Source organism: Equus caballus, chromosome 7 (genome assembly GCF_041296265.1).
Source record: "Equus caballus isolate H_3958 breed thoroughbred chromosome 7, TB-T2T, whole genome shotgun sequence".
In the NCBI taxonomy this organism is placed as follows: Eukaryota; Metazoa; Chordata; class Mammalia; order Perissodactyla; family Equidae; genus Equus; species Equus caballus.
In genome coordinates, this window is record NC_091690.1 from 5,351,320 (window position 1) to 5,375,445 (window position 24,126).

Genomic DNA, 24,126 nt, shown 5'->3' on the forward strand with positions numbered 1-24,126 from the left:
ACCTGACGTGTTGCACATCCAGGTGTCCACATGACTGCCCCACAAACGCGCTGCTCCAGGTGCTTTCCAGGTGTTAACTCACTGAGGCTACAGACAGGCAGACAGCTGCTGCTGAGCCCAGCCTAATGTCGCTGGAGCCCCTGGGCACTGGGACTGGGGCCTCTGTGAAGGGCTGAGGCAAGTTCACCCCGGCTTTGCAAGAGGGAAAATGGAGATTGACCCAGCCTGGCCCCTCCCCTAGCCCGGAGGGCCCACCCATGAGCCCCAGGCAGAGGGAGCCCCCACAGATGGACCAGCCAGGGCGCTCCGGCCAGGAGCCACGCAGGGTCTCCTCTGCATGCCGCGTTGCCCCGAGCGGCCTTCCATTCCAGCTGCTTCCGGCCGCAGACGTTCCTTGTAAAAGAACACGCGGCGGATAGCACATGAGGCTCCAGGGACTGCAGCCGCCCACTGTGCTCGGTTTTCCCAGCGCCTGCGAGACGGAACGGAGAGCGTGACTCCCTCCGCCTTCCCCCGGCACTCAGAGGTGGAGGGTCTGAGGACACATCAAGAGCAAGGGGCGAGCGTGGGCCGGCCACCATCTACCGACGCTTCCCCGAGGCCACACACACACACGTCCTCTCAAACATCAGACTGAGAAACAAACACGTCGCATCCCGCCATGTTCTCCTTGAGGTGGGAGACGGGGCCACCAGCATCTTCAGGACCAGTGTGCATGGCCCGGGCCCAGCTGGGAGCCGGCGAAATGCTCAGACTGGCCCTAGATGGACAACGGGGGCCCTGGGTTCAAGCTGTGGCTGAGGGTGAGGTGGTTCAGCCACGACAAGCACCCCAAGGTGCCCAGGAGGAGGACGTGACATGGTGTGGTCTAGTGGCAGTCAGCATGGTGGCCCCTGTGCCCAAGAGTGAAAGGAGGAAGAGCTGCCCCCGTAGCAGAAGCGGGCTGCACCTGCAGAGTCAGAGGACCCGCTCGGCCAAGGACGTTCCAGAAGGCAGGCCGCCAGGAAGGTGTGCTGTCCCACTGCAGCTCCGTCCCACGAGAAGCTGAACCCAGGCACGCCGCCATGCCCAGAGGTGGCACCTGCACACCCTCCCTAAAATAGGCCCAGGGACGCTGCCAGGGGAGAGGGCGTGTGCGTGAGCGGGCCTATGGATGGGAGGGCCCGGGAGCCGCGGAGTTTCGGAATAATTTCTCACACCTGGGCCCGGCACCAGCACCACAGTATTTAATTGATTCTCACTTTCCTAAGGCCCCACTTGGCGCAGGGGATCCTGGCCGCCCTGCCGGCTTTAACTGGAATGCAGGACACCGGCCGATGGACCCGGGAGCCAGGCTCTGCTGAGGCCCGAGGTGGCCCTCTCCTCTGCATGGGAGTCCCGGGCTGTCCTGCTCCAGCCCTGAGAGAAGCCTCACTCACAGAGGCCGGCCTGGGAGAAAAGGGCCTGGCCCCCGGGGCCTGGGGGACCTCGCCCCGGCTGCTCCGTACCTTCTCCGGGACGCATCTTCCACCCCTGGCCCTGATTTGCTCAATTAGAGAGCCAGCCCTTGCCCAGGTGATTTCTGCTTTGTGGAAAGGGGCCCCCACCGGGGTTCGGCTGCATCCACGAGCTCCCCGGGCTGTGTCAGGGGGTGGTGTCAGCCGGGCCACTGGCCCGGACTGCCTGGTACACGCTGAGGAGGGAGGAGACGGTGCCCAGGAGGCCCACCAGCCACGGGGGGAAGCGGCCGGCCCACAGGATGCCCGGGGGCAGCCAGTGCACGGCGTTGGCCAGGTCGGCCAGGTTGCTCAGGAGAGTCAGCACCTCAGACTGGACCTGAGCCTCCAGGGCCCTCTGCTTGCTCTGGGGCAGCCGGCTGTGGGGACAAAGAGACGCTCAGGGTGGGCCCGTGCGTGCCACACCCACCCACACCGGGAGGTGAGGAGTGACCACAGACCCTGCTTGTGGGGAGCACACTCACAGGGACTGAGCCCCTGTCCCCCCCCAGAGAGGGAGCCCACAGCGTGCAGAGGGCACAGACCAGCGTGGAGGGTGTCCAGCCACACCTCGGTCGTCTGGAACCCTGGAGTGGGGCTGGGCGGGGGCAGGGTCCCAGCACAGCTCCACCTCGCCTTCTTTCCCAGCGTGAGACAGTGACAGTGACCATGGCCCTCAGGAAGCCGGCTCCCTCGCCCATCATCCCCTGCAGGGGCGCAGCCGTGAAGGCCAGCCCTGGAGTCCTGGCTCTGCCGCTCCCTGCCCACAGGGCCTCAAGCAAGCCTCAGTGTCCCCGTCTGCACCACCCACCTGGCAGCACGGGGCCCGCACGGGGTGGGGCTGATAACTGGTGGCCGCTCTGAGCACCCCCCAGCTGGGGAACCGCGGGGGCCCGAGACTGCAGCAGGGGCGTCGTACCTGGCGCAGGGCACCGTGGGGCCCCTCAGCCTCTGTCTCAGCTTCAGGACCATCCACAGGGACCTGCAACACCAGAGAGGATGGGAGGACACCCCGCCGGAGGGCGAGAGAAGCAGGGGGGCGCTCAGCGCTTAGCTCCCCACCGCCAGCCCCAGGGGAAGCCCTGCCGCCTGCCACCGCGGCCACAGGCTCCCTGTAAAGTTGGCTGAGCGCTCCCCGGAGCTCCAGACCGGGCCGGGCCTCAGAAGCTCCAGAAGACTCATCCATATGACAGATGCCCACCTGCCCCGGGGGGCTGCACCAGATTCACGAGCATCTAGCACCTCTGGCGTGGCCAGCCACGCTCTGGCCCCGCTTCTGCAAACTACTGGCCCAGGGCCACCGTCCAAAGAAACATCCGCCACGTGGGGTGTTTACGACCTAGCCGGGAGGCCGCCCCTCCGTAGATGAGGACACTGAGCCTGGCCCACAGCTGGCCTGGCCTGAGGAAGCTGCTCCCCAACCTGCGCTTTGGCTGGCTCGCCAGGTGAATGTGGTCCGCATGGGCACCCTGTCTGTCCCACCCCTCAACACACACACACACCCTGGACGCTGGCCGGCCCTGCCTGAAGTGAAACTGGACAACCCTCTGGTGTCTGCAGACTGAGGAAGCGGCCACCAGGCGAGCAGCTTCTAGTGGTCCTCGGGAACCCTGCGTGCTGCCCACCCAGGCTGCGCCACCTGGCCTTGCAGCCTGCAGCCCCGGCCGTGGGGCGTGCCGGGGTGGGAATGTGCCCAGCCCAGCCCGTTTGAGGGCTGAGCTCAGCCAGACGTCCCAGCTGGGAGCTCCAGGGCCTGGTCACATCTGTGCAGCCACCATGCAGCCATCCAGGTGACACGTCCCCAGGGAGGATGGGACACAGGGCAGCACCTGGAGTGAGGCAAGTGGATTTGCCTCAGAGCCACCTGGGGGATGAGGGCGAAATGATGATGCCTGGCCCCCCAGACGCTGGTAACTGGACCCTCTGGGTGCCTGGCCCAGGCACCTGCATTTCAGCAGCCTGCCAGGTGATGCTCGGCACCCTGGGGTCTTCGGGACACCTGGTCATGTGTCCCAATGATGGGGAGCACACACCAAACGCTCCCCAGCCCCCACACCCCAATCACACCAAATATAGAGATGACGGAAAAGCCACCTGCTCTAACAATGAGGGACGCATAGAGCACGCAGGATCTCCAGGGCAGTGGAACTGCTGTGGATGACACTGCAGTGTGGATCCAGGTCATGACACATTTGTCTAAACCCACGGAATCTGCCACACAGAGTGAACCCGCACGTCAACTATGGACTCGGGGTGACAATGATGTGACCATGTTGGCTCATCGATGGTAACAAAGCTCCCACTCTGGTGCCATGTTGATCATGCGGGGGCCGTGCCTGTGTGGGGGATTATGGGAACGCTCTTGACTTCCAGCTCAATTTTGCTGCGAACCTAAAATGGCTGTAAAAAATAAAGTCTATTTGAAAAAAGATTCATGGAACCAAGGCCGCCCCATGGTCACAAGGCACTCGGAGGAGAGGCCGCAGCCCAGCCAGGCGTCGGCCGGAGCCCCGAGCACACGGGAAGCTCCTCGAGGGAGCTTAGATCAAGAAGGAGCTGCATCCGTGAGACAAGATCAGAGACGAGGGAGCATCAAAGGCCGGGAATAATCGCCGGTCTAGAGAGTGGGGGTCTCTGGGTCAGACTGTGGGTGACTTGAATCTTCCACTTTGGGGTTTGTTCATTTTCCAGACCATCTACCATAAGCGTATAATTAGGGCATCTGTAATGGGGGACGGGGAGGGGACAAGGCCTACTGAATGTCAGTGTCCGGCAACAAGTGACAGCAGACATGAGCACTGCCCATGCCACGCCACTCCCCAGGTCAGGGGCCGCCCTGCCATCAGTTCAGGGATCCGAAAGACCTTTGCCGCCGTGAAACGGAGACACGCCTGTGCTTTCTGAGCAGGGCCTCTGAACAAACCCACTCTGCAAACGTGCAGAGACGGAAATGTTTGGGAGGAAACCATTATTTTAAAGTTATGGAAACCTTACTGGTTTCGGAAACATGGAGCCAGTCAGGAAACTCCTGGCTGGTTCATCTGGGGGACGTTTGCCCATCACAGCGCATGCAGGGACCCAGGTAAAGGCAGCCATACCAGCCACCTCTGTCCAGGCCCCGGAGTTTCTTCTGCTGGGGTCTGCTGTGTACCATATAGCCCCAAAGATGTCCACGTCCTTTCCCCAGGACCTGTGAGTGTGTTCCTTTATGTGGCAAAAAGGACTCGGCAGATGGGGTTAAGTTAAGGAGCTACAGAGAGGAGATTATTCAGGTGGGCCCAATGTCATCACATCCCATAAGAGGGAGGCAGGAGGGTCGGAGTCATAGAAGATGTGACAACGGAAGTAGAGGCTGGAGTGACTTGCTCCGAAGCCGGAGGAGGGGCCCACGTGCCAAGGCATGCAGGGCCTCTGGAAGCCAGAAAAGGCCAGGAGCGGATTCTCCCAGAGCCTCCAGAAGGACCACAGCCCTGCAGACGCCCTGGTTTTAGCCCAGGGAGGCCCGTTTTGGACTTCTGACCTCCGGAACTGTAAGATAATCCATTTGTGTTGTTTAAAGCCACCGAATGTGTGGCAATTTGTTATAGCAGCCAAGGGACAAAAACAGAGGGGTGGCGACGAGAGGAGGAAAAGCAGAAGAGGCAAAGAGCCCACTCGTCTAGCCTGTCTGCCATCCGCCCGGGGATCTCGGGTGCCCGCTTCCAGCCTGCTGGCGGACAGCGACGCCACCTACCTGGCAATCCCCAGGAGCAGGGAGAGGCCCCAGAAGGCTGTGCTCAGTGTCCACCACCGGGCAGAGTCCACGCGGAGGATCTTGGCGTCGGCGGCCCAGGCGACGTGCTCGCACGGGTAGTAGAGCTGGTCGGCCAGGTTGCCCAGGACAGACACGCAGCGGACAAAGATGTCTTCCTCCTGCAGGACCAGCAGGGAGAGCGGGATGGGCCTAGGATGAGACCTACCCAGTGCCCACCTTAGGGGCCCAGGCCGTGCAGGGTGGCAGTCACAGGGCAACGTCCAGGCCCGCAGGCTGGCCCAGGGCTGGCCCCGGCAGGAGAAAGGCCTGATTCTGCTTCTCAGCCGTGTAAGCATCGCTGCCCAGTGGAGCAGCAGGCGCAACTCAACTGCACGGTGGACTCCCGGAGGAGCTTGGTTCACGGTCAGCCCCCAGCCCCAGGGCCTTTGCATTGCAGATTTTAAGTTCCCAGATGACTCCTGCTTAGGACAACTTGGGACGCCCTGCGTCTGAGCCTTCCTCCCCTGCAGGCTTCCAGTTCCCGTGCACGGGTCTCCAGGCAGGGCTCTGGGGCGCGGGGCAGGCAGAGCGGGGTGGGGCAGGAACACCGGGCTGCGAGCCGGCGCTGCGCTGCTCGTGGGTCACCATCACCGCAAACGGGCAAAACGAGGCGCGTGGGGTCAGCGGCCACCCGCCTGGGCTCACACAGGGACGGGCCTCAGGCGCTCAAGTTGCAGAACCCATGCCTTCCAACCCTGAGTCCTGAACCACGGCTGCACCCAGCCAGGCAGAGCCAGCTGAGGCCGCGGAAGCCGCGTCCCCGGAGCTGCATTCCAGGCCCCGCCCACTCGAGGCCCCGCCCCCAGAGGCCCCGCCCCCCAGAGGCCACACCCCTGCCTGGGGACTCGGGATTCTTCGCAGAGGACAGCTGGCGGTGGGAGTCTTCTGGAGATGCAGCGGAAGTGGGCCCTAATCAAAGGGGAGGGTGACGAGATGGGTGTCAAACTAGAGGAACACTCAAGATTTGGGATGATCAGGCCATGGGTGCTGGGGGCGGAATGGGGGCGTATCTGAGCATTGAGTGGCTCAGACAGGAGCCCCCTGGGAGGGCAGGGGGAAAGGGCAGGGCAGCCCAGGGCGGGGCATGACTCAGCCTGGTGGGCCCAGGGCGGCTTCTCAGACTGTCCCCTGGGAAATGTCCTCTGGGGGAGGGCCAAGATCGCCCCCAGGTGAGGACCACTGCTCCAGATCGACCGGCATTCACGTGGAATAACGCAGGACTGTTGTAACCGCAGAACGTTATAAATAATCTGCATGTCCACCAAGAGGGGATCAGTTAAATAAATCAGCATCCGGCTATACAGCAGAGAACTCTGTGGCCATAAAGAAGGAAGGAGCTCCAAGCTGTACTGTTAAGTGAAAAAAGCAAGAGGCCGAAGGTGTAAACGGCACGCAACTATTTATGTAAACAATGTGTATTTGCCTGAGCGGGTACAGGACATCTTAGGCGGAAACCCAAGAAGCTGACAACAGTGGCTGCCTCAGAGGAGGGAAACAGGGGGCTGGGGATCAGGAAGGAGAGAGACTTTTAATTATATAGTCTTTTAGAATGTGCAAATATATTAGCTATTTTTTTAATTTTAAATTAAAATGAGGGCTGGCCGTGTGGCCGAGTGGTTAAGTTCGTGCGCTCTGCTTTGGCGGCCCAGGGTTTCGCTGGTTCCGATCCTGGGCTCGGACATGGCACCGCTCATCAGGCCACGCTGAGGCGGCATCCCACATGCCACAACTAGAAGGACCCACAATTAAGAATATACAACTATGTACTGGGGGGCTTTCGAGAGAAAAAGGAAAAATCACATCTTTCAAAAAAAAATTAAAATGACATCCGATCATCTCAAAAAAAGAAAGTAAAATTTAAAAAATAATAATAAACTGCCCCACACAGTTGCCTGTAGACAAGTCCACAAGACGCCAGCTTGCCAGGGTCTGCACCCCCTCCCCACAGCCCCACGCACCCCGTTACCTCTGCCCCCAGGCCGTACTGTTTAGTGTAGACAAACATGGCCGCGTCATCGAAGAGTCGAAGGACAGTCCTGCAGTGGCTGAGCTGGGAGGACAGCGCCAGCAGGCGCGTCCCCACTTCTGACCTGGCCCGACATTGTTGCACCAGGACCCCGCCGACCAGCTGGCAGCAGTACCCCAGCGTTCGGATCTGTGGGAAACCAGAAGCAGTGAGCATCGCCCGCTCCTGGACTGAGCTGGGTCACCCCTGACCCGGCCGGGGGCCCCGAGGGACTGAATAGGCCAAAGACGGTCCATCAGGAAACTTCCACTAAAAGCTGAGAGTTTAAGAAGAAACTTGGAGGTGGGACAAACGGAGAAGCCTGACGTCATCATCCAAAAGGCACTGTGGAGGGTTTAATGGAGTGCTGGCTCATGTCACTGAGGGGCACAGTATTTGGAGGCAGATATGATATGATGGGGACAAGAAAATGAAACCAGGGGCCAGCCCGGTGGCGCAGTGGTTAAGTGTGCACGCTCGGCTTCAGAGACCCTGGGTTCACCGGTTCGGATCCCGGGTGCGGACATGGCACCTCTTGGCAAGCCATTCTGGGGCAGGCGTCCCACATATAAAGTAGAGGAAGACGGGCACTGATGTCAGCTCAGGGCCAGTCTTCCTGAGCAAAAAGAGGAGGATTGGCAGCAGATGTTAGCTCAGGGCTAATCTTCCTCAAAAAAAAAAAAAGAAAAGAAAAGAAACTGAAACCACCATTTCCCACCTCCTGGATCCTCCTTTTCCCAGCTGGCAAGAGGACCAGGCGGAAATGTATATTTGCATCCACCTGGCTGGGCCAAAGTCCGTGCCTGGGCTGAGGGGTGGGGAGGTGATCGGGCCTCAGCCCAGTGACAAAGGACAAATTTCCCCGAATTACTGTAGTGACCAGGAACCCACTCCATAGGTAATATGGGACACTGTGACCTGGGTCAGCTTCACCGCCCTTATATCTTTATTTTATCTGCTTTTCAGAAATTGCCTTTTCCTGTTGTTTTATATATTACTTTCACTTGTCATTCCTTTTCAGCCCATTTGTAATGGGAAAACGCTGCAATTTAAATGTCCAACTTGGGGGGGGAGGGTTTGTCAAAACCTAAGTGCCCAGTTGTAGGGGATTTGGTGGGAACCTCATTGCCCAGCCACCAGTACATTCTCTGTACAACCTAAATGCCTGCCTGCATAAGAGACTAATTGGGATAAGCCGAGAGTCCGACCTCAGAAGCCTGGATGGAACAACCTAAATGCCCAGCCAGAGGGGATGTGGTCAGAACCTAAACATCCAGCCATAGGGGAAGCCCTGCGACATCCTAAATGCCCATATGAGATTGTTCAGGAAAACCCAGGGACCAGCTGCAGCGGGCTAGTCAGATCCTAAATGTCCAAACATGGATTTAGTTGGCATGTAAATGTCCAGCCAGGCTGAACTGGCCGAAACAACCTAAATGCCCAACTATAGGGGATGTGGTCGGAACTTAAACGGCCAACCACGGGGGGAGCCCTGCAACATCCTAAATCCTCCTATGACATTGTTTGGGACAACCCAGGGACCAGCTGCAGTGGTCTGGTCGGATCCCAAAGGTCCAGACGTGAGGATTTGGTTGGTAACGTAAACATCCAGCCACGATGGGCGGGCAGGAATAACCTGAATGTCCACCGCCAGGGGACAGGGCTGGGGCCCAGCTCAGACGCGGCCTCTGCGAGGCGGGGATCCTGAGCGTCCCCGCCCCCTCTCGGGCCTCAGTTTCCCCGTCTCCGAGCTCTGGCCCAACGCGGACCTCCAGCCGCGCTCCGCCCCAGCCTCACCAGGCGGTCCCGACCCCTGTACGACTCCAGCGCCGACGCCAGGCCGCTCAGCGCCGCCATGGCAACTCCGTCGTGACGTCACCGCGACGTCGGCGCGCCGCGCGGGGGGCGGGGCGCGAGGCCACGCCCCTCTGGGCCGTTCTGCGCAGGCGCGGCCGCGACCCTTTGTCCCTGAACCAGCCCTTTGTCTGTTGCAGAGAGAGCACGGCTTGCAGACGATGCCCCTCCGAGCTCACGGATAGAATCGTTCTAGAAGAATAGAGAAAAATCCGGTGACGGAGTTGCTCCCGAGAGAGGCAGTGGGTGGCTGGGAAGAAGAGATTAAATTGTTCATCTTTGTACCATCTTGTAGCTTCCCCCCTCTCCAGTTATATTGAGATATAATTGACATACGTCACTATGAGTTTCGAGTGTGCAGCATCAAGGTTTGACTTGCATACGCTGTGAAATGATTACCTCAATAAGTTTAGTCGCCATCCATCAACTCCTCTCATATAATTGCGTAGCTTTCGAATTTTGTGCAATATGCGTTTCCTATCTGGTCAAAAAGTCAAATAAAATTTTTCAAAACGTTAACATGACCCGTTTCCTTTTTTTTTTTAATTGAGGTAAAATTCACACAGCACAAAATTCACCGTTTTAAAATGTACCGTTCAGGGGCCGACCTGGTAGCGCAGCGGTTAAGCGTGCACGTTCCACTTCTCGGTGGCCCGGGGATCGCCGGTTTGGATCCCGGGTGTGGACGTGGCACCCCTTGGCAAGCCATGCTGTGGTAGGCATCCCACGTGTAAAGTAGAAGAAGGTGGGCACGGATGTGAGCTCAGGGCCAGTCCTCCTCAGCAAAAAGAGGAGGATTGGCAGCAGATGTTAGCTCGGCTAATCTTCCTCAAAAAAAAATAAATAAAATGTACCATTCAGTGGCATTTAGTACATTCACATCTTGTACAAACATCACCCCTGTCTAGCTTCAAAACATTTTTATGCCCTTCCAAGGACACCTGCCACCCTTTTAAGCGCTCATTCTATTCCTCCGTGCCCCAACCCCTGTCAACCACCATCCACTTTCAGTCTCTATGGCTTTACCTATTCTGGCTATTTCCTGTAAAATTGTATAATATGGGATCATTTATATCTAGCGCTCTCACTGAGCGTGATTTTGAAGTCATCCGTGTTGCAGCGTGCGTCAGAACTTCATTCCTTTCATGCCTGAAGAATCTTCCACAGCACGCACAGACCACATTTTTAGTTTATTCATCCGTTGATGGACATTTGGGTCGTTTCCACCTTTTGGCTATTGTGCATAATTCTGCTAGGACCGTGCTGTCCAGGTACTTGTTGGAATCCCTACTTTCAATTTTTTCAGGGAAATACCCACAAGTGGAATTGCTTTGACTTTTTGAGAAACTCCCATACTATTTTCCGCAACAGTTGCACCATTTTATATTTGTTCCTAGTAGCAATGCACAAGAGTTCTAGCATCTCCATATTCTGGCCAACACTTGCTGTTTTCCTTTTTTTTTTTTTTTAAATTGTGGCCGTCCTACTGGGTGTGAACTGGGATCTCACTGTCGTTCTGTTTTGCCTTTCCCTAAGGACTAATGATGTTGACCAATGGTGTTTTGCAAAATATTTCCTCTTGATTTCGACTCCTATTACTCTTCCTGCCTCACTCTGTTCCAGCCCCATTGCCTTGCTCCTGTTCCTTGAAGTTGCATCACCTTCTGCCTCAGGACCTTTGCACTTGCTGTTCCCTCTGCCCCGAATGCTCTCTCTCTGGTTACCAGCGTGGCTCCCTCCTCACCTTTTCCTCATGTTGACTCGAATAGCATCTCCTCATGGGACCTCCCTGTCACAGCCTCCTGGGCACTTCTGCTCACATTTCCTGCTGCCTTATTTTTCTCCTTAGCTTGTAACTCTATCTAACACAACTGTATATTTGCTTCTTTATCTAGTTGTCTGGTTATTTGTCTCTCCCCAACCGAACGTGAACTCCACCAGGGCAGAAATTCTGATCTGTCTTGGTCGCAGCTCTATACACACAGCCTGACCCAGAATAGGCGCTCCCTAAGTGTCGTCGCCTGCGGGCCTCAGCTCCCTGTCCAAAGCTGTCTGCTCGTGCTCCATCCACACTGTCCTGGGAGACCTTATCCACTCCCGCGACTTCCCTAGCCACCTCTTTGCTGGCCTCTCCCTCACCCCTCTCCAATCCTGACCAGTCTCGAGCTCCCCCTGCCCCCCGCCCCCCCCCCCCCCGCACACTTCCCGTTTGTCCCACCTGCCCCCTCACACTCAGGAAGTCCCAGACTGACCTTGGCACCATTCCGGAACGTTTGGCTCTCTTGTGTCTCCATCTCAGGGCTGCCCTGCCCATCACAGAACCACCCAGCCACACACCTGAACATCGCGCTCACCTCTTTGCCCCCTGCACACACGCACACCCCCTTCCACTTCCCAACAGTCACCAAAACGCCCCTCGAGTCCATCCCAGCCCCCTCCACGGGCAGCCCCCACTCTCTCTCATCTGGACCCCCAGCCCCGGCCGCCCCAGGCCTGCCTCCCCACAGCATCCCAAGAGACTCTTTAAGCCCCACATCCGACCACAGCCCTTCTTGCTCTAGACTTGGATGCAGGGGTCTGTGTGCCCCCACCCCCCAACTGGGGACACTGTTCTGCAGCAGAAAAAATCTCAGCGAAGCTGAAAGCCTGCAGAGGGCAGGGGGCCTCTGGCTTCAGAGGCTGCTACTGCGTGAGAAGCCGGATCCCTTCTCTTGAGCCTGTGCTGCTCCCGCCAGCCTTGTAACAGCACAGTGCATTTCTCTGAGCACCTACTCTGTTCCAGGCACCCAGATACAGCAGGGGGCTTTGCAGACGCTGGCCAGGCCTCCCAGCATCCCCCGGCGGCGTCCGCTTGGGGCTGAGCTTGACCTTTGAGAAAGAGACAGGAGCTGGTCTGGGTTCACAGCTGGCCTCGCTGTTGCTAGGAGCTGGCCCGGCAGTCACAGCCAGGCCCTGGTGTTCTCCCACGGGACATAAATAATTCCACAGAACGCCGACACGGGACAAGGCCGCTCTGTGACCCTGGTGCAACGAGACAAAACAAGCCCGCTTCATAATCGTGTCTGAACACAAGCAAAACATGAGCATTGTCCAAACCACGACAGCAGCCAGATAGCCGCTTTTCCTGGCTCCTCTGTGTCACTGCTGTTTCTTTACCAATCCCGGCTGTATTCTTGCCTCGTTCCTGAGACTTCTTGATAAAAATTATCCAGATCCTCCATCCCCTCTGCTTCCTGCTAGCATCCACGGTCCACTTCTTGGGGCCTCTTTTTCCCAGGAGGTGGGGGGACTAGGCTGAAATGGGGATTTGCATCAAGCAGGCGGGACCAAGTCCTCTGCGGGGCTCAGGGCTGGGGAGCAGGTGACCTCAACGCAGTGGACAAAACGATCAGCTTGAATTTAGTAATCAGTGAAAAGGAATGCACTCGTCAATAAGTCCTGGAGACTGACCCACAGTACGGGGATTCCAGCCAACGAAACTGGGTTATAAACGTCAGACTTGTTCAGAGACTGTATCTTAATTGCTCCCAACAATTATGTGACACAGCGGAGGTGTTAGCTAACATCACCAAGGCAATCAGATTGCAACATATAAATGTATCAAATCAATGTGTTGTACATCTTCAACTCACACAATGTTGTATGTCAATGATACCTCCATAATTTTACGGGACCGGCCCCGGGGCGTAGTGGTTAAGTTCGTGCACTCTGCTTTGGGGTTCACAGGTTCAGATGCCAGGCGTGGACCTACACACCACTCATTAAGCCATGCTGTGGCGGTGTCCCATATACAAAGGAGGAAGAGATTGGCACAGATGGTAGCTCAGGGCCCATCTTCCTCACCAAAAAAAGAAAGAAAAAAAAAATCTCAATTAAAAAAAAGAAATAAAGAAGGGACTCATTCGGTAGGTGATTGGAGGCATCATGAACTGGGACAGCTTCGTCATCCTTGTGTCTTTATTTCATCTATTTTTCTTTTTAAGAAATTGCTTTTTCCTTTAAAAAAATTTTTTATTGTGGTAAAATGTGCATGACAATATTTACCATTGTAACTATTTTTAAGTGTCCAGTTCAGTGGCATGAAGCATGTTCACCTTCTTGTGCAACCATCCCCACCATCCCTCTCCAGAACTTTCTCATCTTCCCAAACTGAAACTCTGTCCCCATGAAACACTGACTCCTGATTACCCCCATCCCGATGTTTCATATATTATTTTTATTTGTCAGGTCATCTCAAAAAAGAAAGTCACAGGCTGCAGCGGCTAAGTTCGCACGTTCTGCTTCGGCGGCCTGGGGTTCACCGGTTCGGATCCCAGGTGCGGACATGGCACCGCTTGGCACACCATGCTGTGGTAGGCGTCTCACATATAAAGTAGAGGAAGATGGGCATGGATGTTAGCTCAGAGCCAATCTTCCTCAAAAAAAAAAAAGAAAGAAAGAAAGTCACGTGCTCGCCTTGGCAGCACACATGCTAAAATTGGAACAATACAGAGCGTGCCCCTGTGCAAGGATGACATGCACATTTGAGAAGCATTCCATATTTTTGGGTGACAGATAAAAGCTAGACTCTTCGTGGTGAGGACGATGCAATCTATACAGAAGCTGAAACATAATAACATACACCTGAAATTTACACAATCTTATAAAGCAATATGACCTCAATAAAATAACTAAAAAAGAAAGTCAGATTTCCAGCCAGTGAAAGGATCCATCCTTCCTTAAACCTCCCAAGAGACACCTAAGACAAGCCTGAGAGGGTCTGAGAAGCCCTTTCTTTTTTTATTTATTTTATTTTATTTTATTTTTTTTGCTGAGGAAGATTCACCCTGAGCTAACATCTGTGCTAGTCTTCTTCTATTTTGTATGTGGGATGCCGCCACAGCATGGCTGATGAGTGGAGTAAGTCCAGACCCCATTATCTGAACCCGGGAACCCCGGGCTGCTGAAGCAGAACACACCACACTTAACCCCTATGCCACCAGGCTGGCCCCTGAGAAGGCCTTTCTGACACCCTCCTGAGATGGGATGCCGCACAGCATCCAGTGGACTGTGCTGCCTCTTGCCACAACAGTAACAAGCCCCCATTTGTTCAACCACAGCTGTGTTCCTGATGGGCTTTGGGCTGGGGGGCGACTGACATCTTCAAAGGGTTGGAGGTCCCGGAGTCCTGGAGGGACATTAAGCGGTGCAGAGATCAGAGAGGTTGGCCCATCCTGTGTGGAGAGTGTTTTAGCAAGAAAACTCAGGAAAACGCCAACGGACACCAGCAGCCCATTGCAGCCAATTCTCGTTGCTGCTTCCTGAAGCGCGTACCAGCCCCTGACTCTCCTCCCCGCTGCCCCCCACAGGTGCTGGGGACCATTGTGACAGCGTCGTCCAGGAAGCTCTTTAGGTCACAATGGGCAGGGCTGGACCACACGCGAACGCAGCTTTGGAGGGAACATGTGAGCGTCCTCTGGGAGACCCGGGGACACAGCGAGTCTCGAGAGTCAGGCCGGTGGCCAAGGAGCCCCCATGTCACCCCTCGAGGTAGGTACCCTGCCCTCATCCTTGATGAAGAGACTGACGCTCACAGAAGCCCAATTACTTATCCCCAGGTGACCCGCTAGTCATTTCAGTTGTCAGATTCTCCCAGTAACTCTTGGAGGTCTTCTCCACTCTGAACTATTTTGGTGGCAAAATGATCAAAAAAAAAAAGCACGCTTCACCACTGAAAAACTGTGGTTTTGTCAAAACCCGTGCTGCGTGTTTTCTAAAGAAGTCGACAGGAGCAAGTAGTTGTGAGCTGAAGTGATCTGGGAGGGCTTCCTGCAGGAGGTGAGCGTCAGCCAGGCGTGCTGGTGGCACCCGGGGCTGGTCTCTGAGGGGCAGGGAGGAGGGGGGAGACGCCTCTGTTCTGAGCATAGGCCAGAAAGTGGCAGTCGGCTAAGTGGGATGCTGGGAGCCTGGAGCTGAAGGTGAGAGAAATGAGGGGGGCGGGGCTGTGTGAACCTCAGAGAGTCTGAAGACAGGAAAGGATCCAGGAGAATAGCCAGGACCCAGGACAATGGCAGAGGGCAGGGCGATCAGCGAGGAGGTGTGTGGCCAAGATGTGACAGCGGCCAGGATTGGGCAGAGACGGAAGTGATTTCCCAGCCATGAGGAAGAGGAGAGCCATGGCGGTGATGACCAACTGAGGGTGAAGAGAGGCGTTTCAATATCAGACAAACTGTAGAATGCAGTTGTTTATTCTGCAGCTCTCCCCTCGGATCACTCTGCACCAGCCTCAGGGCCTTTGCACCTGCTGTTCTTTCTGCCTGGGATGCCATTCCTTCAGACACCCAGACGCCCCTCTCCCCTCTCTTTCAGGTCTTTGCTCAGCTGTCATCTCAGTGACACCTTCTCTGACAACCCTATTTAACACTGCAACCCTCCCACCCCAAAACCCCATCCTTCCACCTTGTATGACTTCCCACAGCATCCACCACCTTATCGCTTACTCTGCAACTTGTGTTATTATATTTATTCATCCCTGTCTTTCACCTCCCGATCCCATTATCATCGCCACAAGGGCAGGGCTCTTGGCGTGTTCTGTTAACTGGTGTGTCCCCTCTGAGGGCCTGGAACAGTGCCCGGCACACAGTAAACGCCAACTGAGTGCGTATTTCTATCTCTGCTTTCCCTGGGGGAAGGCACAGGGGCTGCACCTGCTTCTTCCCGTGTCCCCAGAGCCGAGCCCAGTGCCTGGCACACAGGAAGGAGGAAAAGGCAGCCTTGTCCTGGGCGGGCACTTGCTCAGTCGTCTCTCTGCCCCCTCGCAGGTGGCTCCACGTCCCGCGGTGGCCGCGGGCGCCCTGCTGCCAAGCCCGATGTCCCTGAGGGACTTCCTCAGGGCCTCGCACTTCGCGCTGGGGCCAGACCCGCGGCTGCACGTGGGCACCCTGCACTCCACGACGCACCGGGACTTCCCGGCCTACCCGGGCGCCACCCGCGCGCTGCCGAGCCAGCGGCCGCCCCGCGCGCCCCTCTTCCAGCAGGACCCGCGCTGGGCTGGCGAGGAGCGCGTGTCGGAGGCGCACTGCGTCTTCACGCCCCCGCCGCCCTCCGAGCGGTCTGGGGAGAGGGAGCTGGAGCGGGCGCGGGATCGCACCCTTGCCATGCAGGCCAGCCACCTGGTCTTGCACGCGGACGCGCGCGCCCGCACGGGCCTCTCCACCGCGCGCGCCGACTTCCGCTGGCCCGAGCTGCCGGCGCGCGCCCGGGAGCAGATCCGCGGCGCGCGCCTCATCTTCGACCGGGACTCGATGCCGCCGGGCGACCGAGCCAAGCTGCGCATCCCGCCCACCACGTACCAGGAGCTCTTCCCGCCTCACGACGCCCGCCCGCAGCCCTGCGCACCCCGCCGCCACCTCGGTGAGCGCGCTCCCCGGCGCCCTGGGAGATTTGCTTAACCCAGTGGTTCTCAAAGTGGGCGCGGACTCCGCGCCTCTCCCGGGGGACATTTGGCAATGTCTGGAGGTCATTTAGGTTGTCAAGATGGAGAGAGGGGGGCCGGGGATGCTGCTAAACTTCCTGCCATGCACAGGACAGCCCCCGCAATAAAGAATTATCCAGGCTGAGAAACCCTGGAACGAGCCTCAGTTGCTGCATCCATATAACGGGCACAGCTCCAGGGGGCTGTGTGGTGGGCAGAAGTCGTGAATGCTGGGGGGGGGGGGGGTCAGACAAATCTTCTGAGTGCCCCCCCGCGCCACCGCAGCCCTGCCACCTAGCAGTTGTGTGACTGAGCAACTGGACCTCTCCAAGCCTTTCTCATCTGCAAAATGGGTGCCATACCAGAGCCCCCTTCATGGCAGCTAGTGACATCCAAGGATCCCGGAGCCCACGATGTGCCTGGCATCCAGGGAGCGCTGGACAAACAGTAGCTGTCACTGGCGTGATTTTCCAGGGGGCTTTCCTGGGGGGGACCTCACTAGTCAAAGTCCCTCCAAGCTGGGCTCAGGCCTTCTCAGACCCGGATGTGGCTCAGTTCTGGTTCGGAATTTCTGTGATTTCTGGCAAGTCGTTTAGCCTGTCTGAGCCTCAGGGAGGCTGTCAAGTGGGGCGAATAATACCAGCGCCCCAAAATGAGATGCAAAGCTTAACCTAGCTGCCTGGCTCAGTATTTGGGAGTCATTCATATTATCATGATTTTTATTCTTTTTGGTGTTTCCGAGACAGCCCTCCAGCTAGGCTAGTCGGGACCGCCCACCTCCCCTTCTCAGGGAAGAAATCGAATCCCGCTGGTCCTGAGGCTGCAAGGAGTCATGCCATGAATTCCATTCTCTCCTCTTCTCCATCCTCAGGGGGCCCCAACCCCCTCAAGTGGGACCACGGGAGACAGAACGATGGGACCTCCTACCAGAGACAGTTCCAGGCCCTGCCAGGCCCACCTGCCTTGATGTGTAAGAGGGTAAATGCAGGCGAGGCTGATGCTGCCGGGGAGGGCAGCGATGGGGCCGGGTGGTCTTGCCCTTCCCACCCCTGTCCACCCACAGGCGGCCAGCAGCGTGGAGCTAGGCAACTTCAAGAGCGCTTCTGGGCCCGTGTGTTCGGAGCAGAAACAAGCTTACGGGCCCCAGGGTCTGCCCTCACATAGGTACACAGGGACAGTGGCCTTCCACCAAGACGGGGCAAAGGGGTCTCAGGGACATACGGGTGTGCCCCCTAAAGCTCCAGGGCCGGTACTGTGCCTCTGAGGTCTCCATCACCCGCAGGCAAAGGCAGCCCTCTCATCGTTAGCAGCCCACAGCTTGGCCACTGGGAAGCCAGCTGCCCCTCTCCCTTTTCCTGGGAGGTTCAGGGGTCCAGATGGCATGACTCCCCCTTATCTGCAGGTATGACAAAGCCCAGGCCTCAGCCCACATCCACTATGTGAATATTCGTCCTGGAGACGGCCTCTTCCACGACAGGACCACCCAGGCTGAACACTACTATGCCCGGGAGCCAGGTGAGAGCCTGCGGCCCGCCCTACCCCTCGCTCCCACGGCAGCCTCCCAGAGTCGCTCAGCACCTGCTCTGCCACTGGCAGAGCCTTTCATTCTTCACCACAACCAGACTCCAGAGTCGCACATCCTGGAAGGAAACTGGTGCCCCGGCCCGGGCAGCCTCACCACCTCCATGCATTTCTTCTACGGCCAGGTCAGCAGGAACAGGGAGAGGGCGGAGGGGCTCATTAGGGAACAGGGCTTCCCAGGCAGAGCTAATAGTAAGTGCAAAGGCCCTGGGGTGGAAGTGAGCTTGACATGGGTGCGGCGATCTCCTGGATCTATTAGCAGGACCTAGGGTATGTGGTTTCAACACTGTGAGCCTCCGCGGCTGTCTGTAACAGTACCAAATCCTAGCGCCAGCACATGGGGCCCAGAGGGCGTTTGAGCTGTCCCAGGTCATACAGCGCCCATCTCTTCCCTCCAACCGGGCCTCGGGACATGCTGGACACGCGGGAGCTTCCCAAATGCTGTATGGTCCTGCAGCCGCCTCCCGCCACCAAGCCACCCTGCCGCCACCCGCCTCACGAGAAATTGCAGAGTCACGTGACCCTAGGGGAGCCTTCGCTGCTGGGACGGTTCTTCCAGACCTCCATGGGCAGGGACTATTACCCTCCTGGGATGCAGCACCCGCAGAAAGCGCCCAACCTGCACTTGAAGCAGAGCAACCTGCCCCAGGGCACTGGCGGTGAGCGCGGCCCCGCCCACCCCGGAAAGCCCCGCCCCCGCCCCGGCTCTAGCCCCGCCCCCGGTCAGTCCCGCCCCGCCCACTGCCCCACTCTGGCTCCGCCTACTGAATGGCCAGATCCAACCCCAGGGACCAAGATCCCAACTCCGCCCCTGGACGACCTCGCCCGCTCGTGGTCATGACTCCCCCCGCCCACCTCCGCCATGGCACCGCCCCCTATATGGCCACAGCCCCCCCTTTCCATATCCGCCCTCACCTTCCTACGTCAGGCTCTGGCTCCGCCCCCTGGCCAGCTAGCCTACCTTCCTGCCCCAAGACTCGTCTGCACTTGCCCCACCTGTGGCCCCCTAGCTCCACCCTCCTCCAGGCCTCCTAATGCATCCTTCACTGCAACTTCAGCGTTGACCCGGGCTTCGCCCTAAACCCTTACCCCACCCAAAGTCTCGCCCGGCCCCACCCCCTGGCCCCGCCTCTCCTCCCCCGGCCCCTCAGCTCGGCCACCCCCACCCAATTCTCCAGAACTAGATTTTTTAACCATGAACCAGAAGATGCTGAAGCCGCACCGGACAGCTCCGGCCTCCCCGACTGAGGAGATGTTCCAGCGGGTGAGAGAGAGGGAGGGGGCACCTCCTTGACTAGGTAACCCCCCCAGGTCAGTGTCGAGTTATCTCGGGATGATTATACCGTCACCTCAGATTCAGAATTAGTGTCAAGTCCGCTCGGGGTCACTCTAGGGTCACCCCAGGCTCAGGGTCATCTTAAAGTCATCTCAGCGTCAAGGTCATTCCTATCTCACCCCCAGGGTCATGTCAGGGGCATCTCCGTATCAGCAGCCACGGTTATACCCCAAGCTGAGGGTTAGCTCAGAGTTGCCTATGGTCACCCCAGCCCTGAGGTCATTCCAGGCGCCCCCACCTTCACCCCCACCCCATTTCTCTCCTGCTTCTCATCCAGCTTCCGGGTCATCCCAAACAGGGGCTCCTTTTGCTCACCTCCCCAGGGCCCAATCCCCAGCCTTTGATGCTCCCAGGGTGGGTGGTGGGGACCACGAGGGGGTCAGCCAACGTGCAGGCTGCCCGCGTGACTCCACAGTGCAAATATAGCCACATGGAGCCCCCGCTGGGTAGACAGCGCTTCTTCTCAACCCAACACGGAGACGAGTTTACCTTCAAGTACCAGGGCCCCGCGGTGCTGAGATGGGGCAACTTCCAGGAGAGTCACGTGCCACTGGGCTCCCCTCGCCAATGGGGCTGTTGGGGTGAGAAGGTAGACCCTCAGGCCCCCCAGATTCCTATGTACCCGTGCCCTAGCCAGCAATAAACAGCATTTTGGCAACATCCCACACCTCTCCATCAGTCAGCCGTAAAAGAGGAAGCTTGGGGCGGTGGGGCTGTACAGGAGACAATGACTCCATCGAGAAGACTCTGGACAGACACTTCTGTGTGTCACCCTTCTCTGGGCAGGGAGGCCATCCCAGCTCGTGCAAATGCCCGGTGGTCGGACTCAGGGTCAGATGTCCAGGTGCAGGCACAAGCTGTGAACGACGAGGAGAGGGTGGAGTCGTCGTGTTGAACAGAGGCAGCATGCCGAGAGGTGGAGAGCACAGGCTCCCGGGGCTGAATGGACAGAGTTCAAATCCTGGCTCCTCCCTGTCCTGGATAGTCAGCCTGGGCAAGTCATTCAACCTCTCTGAGCCTCAGCTTGCTCATCTGTAAAATGGAGATAAATAGCAGCTCTCTCGTTAGAATGTTATAAATGGGAAATGTGCACACTTGTGAGCGTGTGTGACTGGAGGTCACGAGGGGAGAGAGCTTCTCTTCTGAGGATGAAGGTGAGGAAGGGAGAGGAAGACGACGGTGTAGGAAGGAGCTTTCAATCATTGAGAGACTGGGTGGGGCTTGCAGGGGGGCGGGGGGGGGGGGTTGCTGAGAATGGCCCAGCAATGTCCTCCTTTGTGGGCAGACACGGGAAGCTGAACTGTGCGCTGGCTGGCTGGGCAATTGGCCCGCAGGTCAGAGCGGGGTCCTCGGGCAAGTCAATAAAAGCCATGAGGATATGATCAGGTCCAACGGGGTAGGTGTCCAGCCGGGGACAAAATAGAAAGAGTGGAAAGGGAGGAAGATTGAGTGGGACCCTGAAACCCGTGGGTGACAGGGCTTAGCAGGCGTGTCAAGGACCAGGACCTTGGACAGCGCCCCCACCTTGCGGCTCTGGGGTCCGTCAAGATCAGCACCAAGAAGTTGGCTCTGTCTGGAGTAAGAGGGGACGTGGTGGCTGTGCCTGGGACTTACCTCTGTTAGCTGTGGAGAATCCGATTTCAGGGAACGAACACGGCTCCCTGACCCTGTAGTCAGACCTTCAAAGACCAAGGCCCCCAAGCCCATAGGCCCCTAAGAGCCAACTTCAAGCCCGGCCAGGAGCCCTTTCCCCAGGGCAGCGATTCTGTGAGGCCACGTTGTCATTTCCACAGGAAGGACGGGAGTCTAGCCTTGGATCCTACGGGGACCACATGGCCCTTTTGGCTGCACTCCTAGTATCCATGTTGACCATGAGAGGGTCTGCCGGCCACAGAACACCTCTTCTATGGCTTTTACTAAAGATATGCATGACACTTTTCTGAATTACTTCATGATAAACCGGAATTTCTCAGTTTCAGCGCTGTTAACATTTGGGTAGGATCATTCTTTGTTGTCAGAGGCTGGCTTGTCCATTGTAGGATGTTTAGTATCCTCCCTGAGCTCCATCCACTACAGGCCAGTAGCACGCTCTCTCCCCCTCATCCAGTTGTGATGACCAAAAGTCTCCAGACATTGCCAAATGTCCCATGGGGGGAAGAGTTGCCCCTGCTTGAGAACCACTGCAATAAGCCTATTCGACAATAATTTCCACGACAAAATCAGGCTCTGCTAATCAGGCTGGTCTGCTTGTTGACCAGACTACGTGAACAAAAAGGCTTTCCCTTTTTGTCTTGCCTGCCAGGAAACTCAGAAAGCTTACTTTGGTGTTGAGTTCCACATAGCTCCAGTTGCAGGATTTTGTGTGCTCCTGCCTGGTTCTAGGAATGGTTTAAAGCAACCCAGATACCAGATGAGAAATAATGCATAGAAGTCATAAGGAGGCAAATTTCAGCTCAACTTCAAGCATTTTCTAACAATGGAAGTGACCGGCCCCAGGATGGGTTGCGAGGAAAGGACACAAACTTTACCAGAAATATTTTCAGGGCAGAAAGACACTACAGCATGATGATTCTGGATATTTTATGGATTTCTGACTATCCTTCCTACATCCCACTCACCCCCTAAAAAGGGCATTTCCTGTGAACCATAAGAACCAAAAAGGCTTACGAAATGAAGATGAATAAAACAGGACTGAACATGAGAAAACAGATTAATTGTTAAAGAAAAACAACTTTGTTGACGGTAAGCGTCACAAAGCAGCAGAATTCAGACCTGCCACTTCCTTGTCTTTCTGTCCTTGGGCAGGTGATGTCATGCTCTTAAACCCTCACTGTCATTATCCGTAGGATGGAGATGCCACTAGTTCCTCCTTCATAGAACTATCTCTAAATTTTGCTAATGTCTCAGGTCATTTTGTCCTAACAGAAAGCCAGCTCACACAGAAAGGGATTTTATTGACCGACATACAAGAAAATTTGGAATTAGATCTAACATCAGGTATGCTGGTTCTGCATCAGAACTCTCTCCCTTGTCTTCTCTCCGTCCCATGTCCCTCTAAGTAGGGGCCAAAAAAGGATGTTGATGGCCCAAATGCTTATGGTGAAAGTCCCAAAGGAATGGGGAGAGGGGGAGGGGTCTTCCAGACTCCTCCTACTGGAATTTAAGGAGCCCTCTGATTGGCCCATTTGAGTCACACCCCCAGCTGTCAATCAATCACCGTGCCCAGAAGGATGGAATGCTGTGATTGGATGGCCCAGCTCCCTAGCCCACCCCTGGGGGATTTGGTTCCCCAAATCTCGTGGGATCTCGGAGTCTGGAGCCCAGGGAATCTTTGCTGGATCTTATCTCCTAGCAACAGACCCGTTGCCTGCCCATCCCCTCCTGCCCCAAGTCACAATCTGGAGGGTGGAAGACTCAGCTAATAGGCTCTTCCTGAAGAAGGTAATTGCTACCTTTCCAGAGAGGGCGAGTGTTCGAGAGTACCCTGGGGCATCAAGTGCTCCCCAGTTCTCTGATAATCCCCAATCTTATCTTCGGCCTCATTGCTAACTTCCTCTTTTGCTGGGGGAGGAGAACTCTGCTCTGGCAGTCTCACAAAATCAAGCAGATGCTAGTCCTGCTTTAGGAAGGAACACGTAGAGGGAGTTTGTGTCTATCTTGCAAGAACTTGCTGAAGGCTTCATGAAAGCTCTGACGTATTCCAACATCCTGATATTTTTCTCCAAAACGCCGCATGCCACAGTCTCAGGAGACACATGGTTAGAGTCCCAAGATAAAACAGGCAAGAATTTAATCGGCTGTTTTTCCTACACAGGGCAGGTTGTGCACTGCACAAATCTAGGGAGCCCTATTCACTTTATAGTGAATATATATGTACATGGTAGCCCTGGCCCCCTACCTCACCTTTGCTCAGCCAATTCCACTTTTTAAGTTATTTCCCTCAATACCCTTCCCTTTCCAGGTACTAATTTCTAAATTAGTCAAGACTATCATGGAGTCAAGGGACAGAAACCCACTAAAACTAACTCAAATATCCAGGAAATTTGTTGGCTCACGGTACTGGAAAAAAATGAGGGCCTCTGGCTTCAGGTATGGCTATATCCAGGAGCTCAACCAGTATAGCCAGAGCTGTCTCTCTGACTCTCACGTGTACATCCTGGTGTAGATTGACTTCAGTCTGCAGACTGTTCTTCCAGACAAGTGAGGAAGGTGGCTGCAGGTAGAATGAGGCCCCATATACAGCTCATGATCCCAGAGGAAGAATGAGAGCTTCCAACATCATGTTCTCATCCCAGACCTAATTACGGGGGCCAGGGGATGGGGTTCTCTGATTGGTCAGTTTAGATTGCATGGTCCCAGGGCCTGTGTTAGACACTCCGTGGTCCCTCTGGAGTAATGATGGGAGATCCACACGGGGAAAGCAAGATGCTGATAGAGATACTGGGCTGACAGAAGCAATAGCCATCATTATAAGTATTATTCGTAAGGGGGTTCAACCAGGTGGTGGCAGGATGAGGAACCAGCCACATAATCCAGCTGCGGTCTCAAATCTCTCTGATCTGCTGCGGGCTTTTCCAAAGAAAGGTGGAGAGGCTGGCCCGGTGGCGCAGCGGTTAAGTTCCCACGTTC

General features: G+C 56.5%; 2 protein-coding genes and 1 pseudogene across 4 annotated transcripts; 2 read left to right on the forward strand and 1 right to left on the reverse strand.

Annotated features, from left to right (window-relative positions):
- Positions 1–1,204: 1,204 nt before the first annotated feature.
- PEX11G (peroxisomal biogenesis factor 11 gamma) lies at positions 1,205–11,997 on the reverse strand. 2 transcript variants are annotated; one of them, XM_070272597.1, is made up of 8 exons: positions 11,900–11,997; positions 9,736–9,955; positions 9,527–9,608; positions 9,071–9,319; positions 7,254–7,423; positions 5,209–6,617; positions 2,395–2,457; positions 1,205–1,855 (listed from the first exon to the last, which is right to left on the reverse strand). In XM_070272597.1, the coding sequence occupies exons 6-8, from the start codon at positions 5,658–5,660 to the stop codon at positions 1,624–1,626; spliced, it is 747 nt and encodes a 248-aa protein (XP_070128698.1). In that variant the 5' UTR covers positions 5,661–6,617; positions 7,254–7,423; positions 9,071–9,319; positions 9,527–9,608; positions 9,736–9,955; positions 11,900–11,997; the 3' UTR covers positions 1,205–1,623. The 2 variants fall into 2 exon arrangements, with proteins under 2 accessions (XP_070128698.1, XP_001497087.1); XM_001497037.5 differs by having other exon boundaries at positions 5,209–5,387; positions 7,235–7,423; positions 11,900–11,981.
- Positions 11,998–13,574: 1,577 nt separating this feature from the next.
- On the forward strand, positions 13,575–13,672 carry LOC111774501 (U6 spliceosomal RNA; annotated as a pseudogene).
- An 845-nt stretch (positions 13,673–14,517) lies between these two features.
- On the forward strand, positions 14,518–20,157 carry SAXO5 (stabilizer of axonemal microtubules 5). Of its 2 annotated transcripts, none has more exons than XM_001496690.4 (9): positions 14,518–14,656; positions 15,928–16,519; positions 17,452–17,558; positions 17,644–17,744; positions 17,983–18,095; positions 18,177–18,286; positions 18,619–18,820; positions 19,340–19,425; positions 19,913–20,157. In XM_001496690.4, exons 1-9 carry the CDS (start codon positions 14,642–14,644, stop codon positions 20,138–20,140), a joined length of 1,554 nt encoding a protein of 517 aa, XP_001496740.3. In that variant the 5' UTR covers positions 14,518–14,641; the 3' UTR covers positions 20,141–20,157. The 2 variants fall into 2 exon arrangements, with proteins under 2 accessions (XP_001496740.3, XP_070128699.1); XM_070272598.1 differs by having other exon boundaries at positions 14,542–14,656; positions 18,203–18,286.
- Positions 20,158–24,126: the final 3,969 nt, after the last annotated feature.